At 33.3% G+C, this 12,603-nt stretch overlaps 1 protein-coding gene across 11 annotated transcripts in view; it reads right to left on the reverse strand.

The window, feature by feature from the left end:
- The window catches only part of PPFIA2 (PTPRF interacting protein alpha 2), a 468,430-nt gene that overhangs the window by 10,373 nt on the left and 445,454 nt on the right, over positions 1-12,603 (reverse strand). For 9 of the 11 annotated variants that reach the window (XM_082350737.1, XM_082350734.1, XM_082350735.1 and 6 more), the window contains 3 exons: positions 10,169-10,266; positions 2,856-3,031; positions 1,905-1,973 (listed from right to left, as the gene is read on the reverse strand). In XM_082350737.1, coding sequence (XP_082206863.1) covers positions 1,905-1,973; positions 2,856-3,031; positions 10,169-10,266 — 343 coding nt within the window. Of the gene's footprint in view, positions 1-1,904; positions 1,974-2,855; positions 3,032-6,841; positions 6,925-10,168; positions 10,267-12,603 lie in introns of those variants that run through there. The other 2 variants (XM_082350726.1, XM_082350727.1) reach the window with 2 other exon arrangements.

Consider the following 12,603-nt stretch of genomic DNA (forward strand, 5'->3'; position numbering starts at 1 on the left):
CCACATGACCCAGCAATTCCACTCCTGGGTATATATCCGAAAAAAATGAAAACACGAATTCGAAAAGATACATGCACCCCAACGTTCATAGCAGCATTATTTACAATTGCCAAGACATGGAAGCAACCTAAGTGTTCATGAATAGATGAATGGATAAAAAGGATGTTGCATGTATATATACAATGGAATACTACTCAGCCATAAAAAAGAATGAAATTTTGCCATTTGCAGCAACATGGATGGACTCAGAGAGTATTATGCTAAGTGAAATAAGTCAGACAGAGAAAGACAAATACTATATGATATCACTTATATGTGAAATCTAAAAAATAAAACAAACTAGTGAATATAACAAAAAAAGAAACATTCACAGATACAGCGAACAAACTAGTGGTTACCAGTGGGGAGAGGGAAGGGCAGAGGGGTAAAATAGGGTTGGGGCTTAAGAGGTACAAACTATAATGTATAAAATAAGCTACAAGGATATGTTGTACAACACAGGGAATATAGCCAATATTTTATAATAATTATAAATGGAGTATAACCTTTAAAAATTGTGAATCACTATGTTGTACACCATAACTTATATAATACTGTATATCAACTATACTTCAATAAGAAAATTTTAAAATTAAAAAAAATTTTAAGTGGCTAAATGGATAAATAAAAACCAAAAGAAAAATTTAAAAAAAAACAAAAAAAATATGAAAAGAATATGAAAAAGAATATATATGTACATATACACACATATATATACATATATATACATAGAACTGAATCACTTTGCTGTACGTGAGAAACTACCACAACATTGTAAATTAACTATACTTCAATAAAAAATTTTAAAAAAAGAATAAGTATTGAAAAGATTATCAAAGTTATAAAATTAAAATCAGTTAAATATTAACTGTTTTTCAAAAATATTAATCATTATCCTGATTGGACAGGAGTATGAATTTACAGGAAGTTAGCTGAGGTCAAGACTGTAGAGCTTATCTGTCTAACCTCCTCTGAAAAGGACAGCTTGGGTTTTATAAAACCAAGATCACCTGCCCTGCCCATTTGAATGTGGAATTATTGTCTCATTTTAGGAACTGCTGTGTTCATTCACAAAACTATTTTAATCAGCTTTTATTTACAGCCAAGAAACACCTGCATTTTGCAACACAGAATTATGCATCACTGTATTTTCCACTTCATACTCAGGTTTCCTCCCCATTTTTTCCAGAAAGATCCTTGAAAAACTCAGAAGGAATATTAAAATCCACAGTTTATCAATGCACAGAGTGTGCTAACGTCCCTTGTATTCCTTCATCTTGGGAGACTACTTAACATGTTTACTATTTTCCAAATCATTTAAACATGCATATACTATGTGTAGAGATTCTTACACTCAATATAACCTTCAATTCCTATGACTGTTAAAATGTTACTCATATATTTTTAAGGAAAACACAATATTGATATCTAAAATAATCAAAAGCTTCCCATTTATTGAAAGCAAGTTTTCTCTTCCTTATAATATCCTAAAATTTCCTGATATACTGATATTTAAGAAATAAGCACATCCCTTATTAAAGAGCTGAATTTATTAGGACTAGTGTTATCATTACTTGCAATTTAAAAAATTTTTCTTAACATTATTTTGCTGTCATAGCTCATGAAAAATGTCTGAATTTGAATTACTTCTTAGTGTTTCTAACTGCTGATATGATAATATCTATGAATTCATAAAGTTCTTTCCCAAATCAAATTAGTAAAATTAAATATTTAAGAATAATAGTGGGGAAAATTCTAGATTCTATCCATAGAACAAGCATCTGATTAATTTTGAGCACTAGTCCTTGAAAGCCATTTTACTTGTACTGTCCCAGGTCCCTTTTGAATGACAGACAAAGACTTACTTCATCCAGTCGCCGTTCAGTTCCCAGAGCCAGGAGGTTATTGTATTCCCTTTCGAGAATCTGCCTTGCCTGTTGAGATCAGATTACAGTTAACATCATTGAAGTCACCTTTTATTTGAAAAATCATAGCCATTATATTTACCTGAGAAAACATTCCAATACCCTGTTTTATTTACAGGGGTCTTATTTTTTTCATCCTCTATATTTATAAGCCATTGTAAATTTTAACTATAAACACAAGGAAGGGCAATTTTCTTTAGTCTGTGGACAGTAGAGACAGCCTCACATAAACGTCTGAGGTCAAAGGGTTTGACCTCACTTTGTTACTTTATTCCAATTGAATATTTTATGTAAACTTTGAAATATATAAAAATGAGATAAAAAGTAAAGTTAGACTGCCACATTTTTATCAAGTCTATGCAGGTAGTTTTCAAACCTGGCCAATCATCATAATTTGGGGAAACTTTAAATGATTAGGGTTCCTGTGCCCTATCTCTTGATATCTGATTTCTTAGGCTTGTGATGTAGATTGCACGTTTTATTTTAAGTTTTTAAGGAACTCCAGCAATTCAAATAATTATCCAGACTTGGGAATCAATGGCACACCCAGAGCTGAGTGTCTGTATAATTCAGACATGTAAATAGAAATGACCGCCCCTCAGAGAGAGGCAGAGACTAAAGGCCATCTGTCAGGGATATCGTTTGGGGGAATCTGGCATTCAGGTGGGAGGTTGGACCACATAACTTCTAAATCCCTTTCTACTTAATTTTATGATTTTGTTTTGGCTAGAAATCAAGTAGCTTGAAATTAAAGTCCCAGTGACATATATCAAAGGTTGAACTAACTCCCATTAGAAATCATGAATACACAGCCAACTTTTTTTTCCTAAAAGTTTACTTTGTCCTTACATAAACCAGGACATAGTGCAACTACAGCACAAAGGGGCTTGCCTGGGTATTCTGTGTTGGAATCTGTAGTAATAAAGCTAAGCTGCTGTAGTCAAAGTTCTCATCCAGGGCTATAAGTGAGCCATGCACACCACTTTCAAGAATATTATTTGCATATTCTCGAAGTCCAATTGCTTGTATCCAGCGAATAACTCGATCATTGCTCCACACCAACACATCTAGAAAAAGAGGTGCATCATTTTAGGCTGCAGTATTTTGCATAGTAAATAAAAACTGCTAGCTGAAATGAGCCACAGGCGTCTGGCCAAGTCAGCATTTATGCTGGCTTCTTTATCCACTCCCTAGTGCAGCTGGCTCCTTGTGTTACAGGTATTTACCATTCTAATAACTAACCCTTTCTACTTCTGGCCCAGGAAAAAATTTGTGATTTTAAGAGTGTTTGTTATCACTGAAATGAGAGCATTTCCATCACATGGAACATAATGTCTCAAAGTGTTGTTTTCATTCTGGAGCTCTAGGAGTCTGTCTGAAGTTCAATGCTTTTACCACCAGATGGGGACATTTCTTATTTGTGTCCATATACAGCTCTTCAGTCAAGAGAGCAAGATGACAATCTACTACAGTTCTTCATCAGAGTATTTTTAAACTACTACCTGACTATTGTGTATAGGCTAGAAGAAACTTTTTTTTTTCCATCTGAAGCAATAAGTCAGAGAACAGAATAGTAAGAGAACAGGCACTCAATAGTTTGATACTTACCCTACTATTTTGTCAATCCATTATTTCTCAATCACATACTAATCCAAAAATCAACCACTCTCAAGTCATAAGTTGTTTTTCCTTTTAGGTTGAAACGCAATATTTTACTAAGGTACAAAACACTTTGAATTTTATTTTCTAAAACTAAAACCTTTAGAGAAAAATGTCATATATACCTTTTTAGACGAAAACATATCAAAGTATATTTTATCCTTTTTCCATTCCTTCTCATTATGAGTTGACATAATACTACATAATAGCCAGCAAAACAGTCAGAAGGACCAGAATGTTCCATTGAAAAGAAAGAATTTTGAGGAACTTAAGGAGAAATAAGTAAAGAATTAAAACTTTTTTTCTAATCCTTGAGGTTCCTCAAGGCCTGGCAGCTTTGGCACCTCTAAATTACAATCCTTAAGGGGAAATGAGAAAAGAATTAAAACTTTTTTTCTAAAAAAAGAATTAAAACATTGTTTCATTTCTAGAAAGGGAAATGAAACCCATAATTTACTAGTACAGTAAAAGTAAGTTTTCCTATTAATTTTTTTTTTCTTTCAGAATGAAATTTATACCTTACCTGGAAAAAGTATAAAGAATACTTTGGGAACTATTCAACTTCAACTGTTCATTTCCCCAATTTAAATTACCTGCAAAAATCTTATTAGTATTTTCTTCTTTGTGTGTGTGTGTGGGGGGGAGAGTATTTATATATTAAGTTCCTCAAAAGCATTACTAATTTGTCCTAATGCACTAATTTATAACCAATTTAGATTTTCTTGTGTATAACATTAAAGCAATAAAGTGATACTTCAGCACCACAGAGATCCCCGCATGTCCTTTCTCAGTTATTATCCTCACCCCAACAATAACCAATATTCTGACTATGCTCACCCCAGATTAATTTTGCCTGATTTTTTAGTTTTTTATAAATGAAGTTGTACAATATGTATCTTCACTCAATATAGGGTTCACTCATGCTATGGCAAATAGCAGTAGCTTGTTTATTTAGTATTCCATTGTATGATTATGTCACAATTTATCCCTTCTACTATTGATGGAAATTTGGGTGGATTCTACTGTGGGTTATTAAGAATAGTGCTGCTTTGAACATTCTTATTTATGTATTTTTCTGTTGGCTGTATATATACATATTGCTGTTGAGTATAGCAAGGAACAGAATTGGTGAGTCATGTTTTATACATACATTTAATGTTAGCAGATATTGCTAAATACCACTCTCACAATTTAAAACCCCCAGTAGCAGTGCATGAAAATCTGCATCTTTACCAATATTTTGTATTTTTCACTTGTTTGGGTTTTTTTTTTTTAATTTGCTTGTTTTTAGCCATTATGGTAACATTATGTTGTTATGAGTTGAATTGCCGCCTCCCCACAAATTCATATGTTGAAGTCCTAATCCCCAGTACCTCAGAAAGTAACCTTATTTGGAGATATAGTCTTTACAGAAGTAATCGAGCTAAAATGAGCGTATTAGGCTGAGTCCTAATTCAGTATGACTGGTTTTCTTCTTAAAAGCGGAAATTTGGAAATAAGATATGCACACAGGGAGAACACCATATGAAGATGAAGGCAGAGATCAAGGTGATGCTTCTATAAATTGAAGAACGCCAACATTGCCAGTAAACCACCAGAAGGTGAGGGAGAGGCATGGAACTGATTGTTCCTCACAGCCCTCAGAAGGAACCAACCCTGCTGATACTTTAATTAACCTCCAGAACTGTGAGATACTACATTTCTGTTGTTTAAACCTCCCAATGTGTGTTACTCTATTACAACAGCCCTAGCAAACTATCCCTTTGTATCTTATCTTAGTTTTGATCTGTAACTCCCTAATACCTGCTTGTTAAGCAATTTTGTATCTATTTACTGACCATTTGGAAATCCTTTTTTATGAAGCTCCTATGTATCTTCTTCTCATTTTTTAAACATATATCCTTTTCTTGTTCATTTGTAAGAGTTCTATAGATATTCTAGATATGAGTCTTTCGTAGATGTGTATTGCAAATAGCTTTTCCAACTCTGAAACTGTCTTTCATTCTCCTAATTCTTTCAGTGACCCTAAGTGCTTAATTGTAATGAATTTCAGTTTATCTGTCTTCCTTTAGGGTTAATGATTTTTGTGTCATGTATAAGAAATATTTGCCTATTTCTAGAGAATATGAAGATATTTCTCTATGTTCATATTCCCTTTTCTCCTTGGATTTTCTGGTGATGTTTTCTCTCAGATTTTATCTGAAATATATTAATTCTATCTTTAATATTGATACAATTATAGAGTTTTAGGTGAGATGTTAGTTTCAATCAGCATTTTAAGGATGTCATTCCGTTTTCATCTGGTGGTTATTTCAGTTGTGGAGTCAGATAGCTCAAGTGTTGCTCCTTTGAAAGTAATGTGGAGTCTTCTCTGGAAGGTTCTAAATTTTTGTTGTCGTTGTTGTTTGTTTTATTTTGTTTTGTCTTATTCTGGTCATGGTTTTTAGCAGCTTTACCGTGCCCAGATGTGTTCTCCCAGCCTTTTTCTTTTTAATCTTGCTTGGCATTCATAAAGTGTCTTGAATCTGTGGCTTGTTGTTCCCATTCATTAAAAAAAAAAATATCCACCAGTATCTTTTCAACTATTGCTTTTTCCTCATTCTCTCTTACCTCTCTTTCAGGGATTCCAATTACACCTATACTAGACTCCTCCCTGTGTCCAGTGTCTCTAATGATCTGTTTTGTATCACTCATCCTTTTATTTCTTTTCACGTTTCAGGGCAGATATTTTCAACTGATCTATCTTTTATTTCATTATTAGTTCCAGTTTAAACTTTCTGCTTCTTAAAATTTCCATTTAATCATTTCTTAACATATTGATTCTAGCTATTTATTAAAAATTTTCCATTTTTTCACCTATTTTCTTAACGCATTAATCACAATTGTTTTAAAGGCCATGTCTGAAAAAAAATCATCCAGGGTCACTTGTGGATATATTTCTATTTTCTGTTTTATTCCTTTTGGTTTTCCTCATTTGGCCCCATTATTTGACATGTTTTATATATATATACATATATATGTATATATATGTGTGTGTGTGTATATATATATATGTGTGTATGTGTATATATATATATATATGTGTGTGTGTATATATATATATATATATATATATATATATATATATATATATATATATATATATATATATATATAATCCCTGACTTTATGACTGAAAAATGCCTCAAGAGGAACTTTGCATAAAGTGTTAGGCTTACTTATTTCCTGTTTCTCCAGGTTCTTGGTTCCTCAAGGCCTGGCAGCTTTGGCACCTCTAAATTACAATGTTCCCTCCCCTGTTCTGTAAGACAGGGAAAAGCAGCAGAGAATGACAGGCTTACCTCTCAACACATTTCTCTTTTTCTCAAGATCATGGCCTCTCAAGTCTTGGGTGTCTTAGTTGCTTTCTGCTGCCTTCAAACAGCTGTTTATTGATTGATCTAGTTTTTCTACTTGTTCTTGGTTGAAGATTGATCTGATTTAATGTATTCCATTATAGTCAGAAGTGGAAATTCCTCAGATTAATTTGTACTCTTTTCGTCTCTACCAATCCATGGTGGTGGTAAAGCATTTGCATATGAATCTGGAAGGTATATATACCTCACGTACCTCTACTTAACTCCTATTGTGGTTTGAACAATCTTATTTCAAAAGAAAGGCCCTAAGTCTCTCTTTGGATTTGGTTTAATGAGAAACATGTGAGGAAAGACTCAAAATGCCCACTTTCCACAATCGCATTACTATATCCTGCTCCAGCCAAAGAATGAATTTCTTCAGGAAGTAGGATGTTTATTGTCTCCCTCAGAGTTTCAGCTCTTTCTTTCCCCATGTCTTCAGCAAAGCAAAGGACTTAGGTAATAATCCTTACTATCTATGGAAATTTTATATTATATATATATTCACTGGGTCTCCCTGGTCAGTCCTAAAGTATATGTTTTCCTCTGAGCGTTCATTAGTTTTTCCACTGAGGCATTAGACCTCAGAAAACAGGATGTCAGTTGGTTGGTATTATATTTTGGTTACATTAGTCAGCTGCTGTTGATAGCAACTGATTAGTTCTACCTACTGGTTATACCACACTTGCACTTCAAAAGTTGGGTAGGTATGTATGGTTGGCAGTAACAGTTCTCCAATTATTTTTACTAAATGCAACATTTAAAAAACTAATGGGACAATAGTTCAACAAAAATGTCGAGTTTTCTTTACACTAAATGGATTTGTAAATAGGAAGTATTTGTTCTTTTCTGGAGCTGGATTTATATTTTGATAGTTATGACATATTTTGTAGTTACCATATTTCTGTAAATATACGTCTACCAAAAATTCCATTGCCATACCTGTAGTTATTCATGAAATAATAAATATAAAATAATCCATTTATTTACAGGGTAAAGGTAAATAAGACACTAATACCAAATTCTCTTCTTCAGAACAACATAGTTTTGTTTTTTTTTTTCATTTTGTAAATCAGATCCCTTTCTATAAATCTGTTTCCAAGCAAAATTTATGCTCTGACTTTAAAGCTTTGTAAGGATCCTCTTGACCTAAACAATAAATGTCTAGAGATCAGTGTTGACTGTTTCCTAGCAACAAATTAAATGCTTATAGATTCTTGATATTCACATGGTCTCCTCACTGCAGAAAGCTGTTCATTAAGGTCAAGGTTAATTAATACTTCAGATAATAACAGAGACCCCTAGTCACAGTCAAGAGTTATTCCTGTAAATGTCATCAGATCAGTTATAGGAAACGGGCTATATATGATCTCACTCACAGCTACATCACACATGGAGTTGCCTGTGTATAATCATAGTGAATCCTGGCAGTTTTTCTCAGAGCTACACTCTAACTAGCAATTGCCAAATACTAATATAATATTTGATGTAGTGCCAAATCATCTGTTTATATAAGAAGCATTTCATGTGATGAGACCAAGCATAATAAAATCTAATTGGAAAAAATACTTCAAAAAAGAAAACCAGAAACGGGTATCCCATGGGTAAAATCTATTTGTGTGCTAAAACATCTTCTGTTAGGTCAAGCACAGACTTCCTTTTGGTGTCTTTCTTTGGCCAATTAGTTCCCAAATTTCAATTCAACTGAACAGCAGTGCTCTAAAAACAACTTGCAATTTCCTGGGTCCCCAAAATAAAGCGAAATCAAATAACCCAATTTTGATAATGGAAGAACATTTTCTTGCTCCTAGGTAATGAGTCAAATGAAGTGTTACAAGAAATCCATTGTGTGTCTGTCTACTCTCCAATGAACCATATATAGAAAAATATTTTTAATCAATCCCCTTCACAGGCATTCAAACCCATTCCACTCTAACTAATGTACTATCCAAGAACTGCCAAAGATAAAAGTGATTTCTGACAATATTTATCACAAATGAAAATTACAGAAGTCTAAGATAGGTGATCTGAAAGAATAAAACAGTGCTAAACTTTAATATGGGAAGGAAGGGTAACATGTAATATATACTATTTTCATGTCTTAGGTAAGCCCTAAATGCAGTGAGGATGACAATAAACAGACTCGTGCCTAACTTTGAACAATGAATGTACAAACACTTATTGAATTTGATGAAATGCTTCCATATATCAACTCCTGAGTAATGGTAAACAGAAATATAAGGAGTTTATTTTGCTTCTACTCAAAATTTTCTTCCAAAAATTTGAGGCTTTTTTCCATTAAAAAGTATAAATAGACATAAAAGGGCTTATGATTTTTGCCCAAAAAAGTCCCATAGATATTTATCTCTTATACCTAATCATTAAATTTTCCTTCAACAACAACAGTAATAAAATAAAGTGGTCTCTAACAAGTATGAAGTCTAACATGTTGTTCTTTTTAAACAATTATTTCCCCTGTATATTAAGGTACTGCTTAACATTTAAAGGGTTAATTACTAAATACAGTACTTTTCTAATAAGTCTGTTATAGGAAGTATCTTATTGGTTTGTACAAACAATAGTTGCAGCAGTTAGTAATGTTTCTAAAATCATTCCTAGCTAAAATTATTAGTGGACTAGTCTCATTTATAGGGGAAAATTCCCTCTGTAACTTCTATATAAAAATCCCTGTATAATTTCAACAACTATATTACAAAAATAAAATATCTGGTCACTGAAATAAAATTCAAATGATGCAAACCAGGGATAAACTGCTGTGAATAAATTATATACCATGTTTCTCTGAATCATAATGAGAATGTTCTATTAAAAGTCTGACAAAACTATCTATGTGAAGGCATCTTTAGGATAAACAGAATATATAAGTAATAGGTTCAGAGGAATAAATCTCAATTCAGAAAATCAAGAATATTCCCCAAATGGGATATCTATCTTATAAAGTGATGATATCCTTTTCTGAGTTTTAATCAGAAAAGTAAGGAAAAAGAAATAATGATGACACTCTTCTAGCTGAATACTTACGTTACTTAATGACAATTGTAATGCATACAGCATTTTAGGTTCATAAAAGTGAAAGCTAAAAATCCCAGGAAAAAAAAAGGCATTTGATATGAAAGAAAGACATATTACCTTTTATTTCATGTTGGCTTGCTTCTCGTCTTCTTTCTAGTTCTTTTCGGTCATAATTCAACCTTTTTAAGCACATAATTCCATATTGTAAACTTGTTCTGTTATTTTTTTTTTAAAGAAGAAAACACATTTAGTTTACTCAGTAGATGATTAGGCATAGTCAACACTATGCACTACTTTTTCAGGCAACAGGTTAATAAATTCCATTTGTAATTAAATCCTTTAGAATTGGAGGGAATTAAAATTATAGTTATTCTAAGCACACAGTGTTTCTAAAGAGTAAAAAAAAAGTATTTTCAAAATAAAATAACCATAGTCTTAAAAATAATCTTGGATTATGTTGTTCATCCACATGTCTTTGTTTTCCATTAGGCTATTTCAACATTGTTTGAAGACAAATGAACATTTTACTCCTTTGAAAAGAGTCACTATTATGGAGACAAGAAGGAAGTTATAAGAAAGGGATACTCTTCTTTTTAGCTGATGAGAAAAATAATATAAAAACATGAATGAGGGGCTTCCCTGGTGGCGCAGTGGTTAAGAATGACATGGGTTTGAGTCCTGGTCTGGGATGATTCCACATGCCACAGAACAACTAAGCCCATGCACCACAACTACTGAGCCTGAGCTCTACAGCCTACGAGCCACAACTACTGAGCCCACGTGCCACAACTACTGAAGCCTGCACACCTAGAGCCCGTGCTCTGCAATGAGAGAAGCCACCACAATAAGAAGCCCGCACACTGCAACAAAGAGTAGCCCCCGCTCACCACAACTAGAGAAAGCCTGAGCACAGCAACAAAGACACAACGCAGCCAAAAATAATAAATAAATAAATAAATTTATAAATAAATAAATTTATAAATAAATAATAAAAATATGAATGAGTTAAGTGATAACATACAGAACCAAATACCAAAATGAATCGCCACCAACTCTAAGTGATACAGAAATATGTGAAAGGAACAAGTCAGCAGATATTGAAACTCTATGTGGAAAGGATATTGTAGAAGAGCAGAAAACTGACTGATCCTTAAAGGATCAGGCAGAGGGAGGGTTAGTAAAGGATATGGAGCACCATGAACATAGGATTGCTGATGAAATGTTAAATGTGTGGTGATAGCTCCTCTGTCCAGAGTGAAGATCTATGCCAGGAAGTTAGGAGGAATAAGATTTTATATGGAGGATGGGGTTACATTAAGGAAAGTTTGCATTCAGAGTAAGTGTAGAACACATCAAGGTGATAAAAATTATTGGACAATTTTCACAGGAGGATAAAAATGACAATAAAAGGTTTTGGTTTAAGAGAGAATAATCTGGTAGTAACACAGGAGTTGGGGAAAATAGGTAATTCTAGAGGACAGGGAAATAAGTTGAGGAAGAAATGCTGTCAAAATGAGGGTCACACTAAGGACAAAGAAAAGCATGAAAAGAAAATCTAGAAACCAGAGATGTTCAGAGAGAAGAAAGAAGACTTACTGATATTATATATAAAGAATGTGGAAGAGTATAATAGGTAAAAAGAATCTCTAGGCCTCAAGAATAAAGAGCACTGAATATTAGTGATTTCTTAAATGTTTAGAATTATAGACAAATTTAGACATACACATTGGCCAGGCTACTCTTAAGTGCTGGATGCATTTCTAAGCCCTGCATTTTAATAAGAACAATGCTGAGTTCAAATATTTCAGAATCAGAGGAAAATGGAAAGAAATCTGCATTAATTGCTGTTATGGGATAAACTGTATTTCCCCAAATTCTTACAATGAAGCCCTAAGGCCCAATACTTCAGAATGTGACTGTGATTGGAGACTGGGTCTTAAAAGAGGTAATTAAGTTAAAATCAGATCATCAGGGTATGCCTTAATCCAGTATGACTGGTGTCCTTATAAGAGGAAATTTGGACACACAGAGAAACATGGGAAGTAAACACACACACAGGAAAGACGATGTGAGGACACGGTGAGAAGGCAGCTATCTGCAAGCCAAGGAGAAGAAACCAATAATGCTGACACCTTGATCTTTGTTTTCTAGATTCCAGAACTTTGAGAAAATAAATTTCTGTTGTTTAAGCCACCCATCTATGTTATTTTGTCATGCTAGCCCAAGCAAACTAATTCAGTGGAATACCAGATAATACTGATGTAAAAACCATCATAGACATTAGCCAGCTTGAGGTTAAACCACTGGGTCTTGCCTAACTTCTGCCAAGTTTTTGTATGTAATGTAAAATTGTGCTATAAAAAGGATATATGTTGTTACAACAATGTCTTGTCAGATGGAAAACTGGGCTGTAAAGACAATGGGATGCCATATGCAGTAAAGTATTACTTGTTTTAAGTCAGAACTAAGCATAGCATAAAGATGAAGCTTGTGTATTTCCCAGAACAAACAAGAACCCTGCCATTTGAGTAATTTTTATTTTTTAAAAAAGA

Source organism: Balaenoptera borealis, assembly GCF_965194805.1.
Source record: "Balaenoptera borealis genome assembly, chromosome: 13".
Lineage (NCBI taxonomy): Eukaryota > Metazoa > Chordata > Mammalia > Artiodactyla > Balaenopteridae > Balaenoptera > Balaenoptera borealis.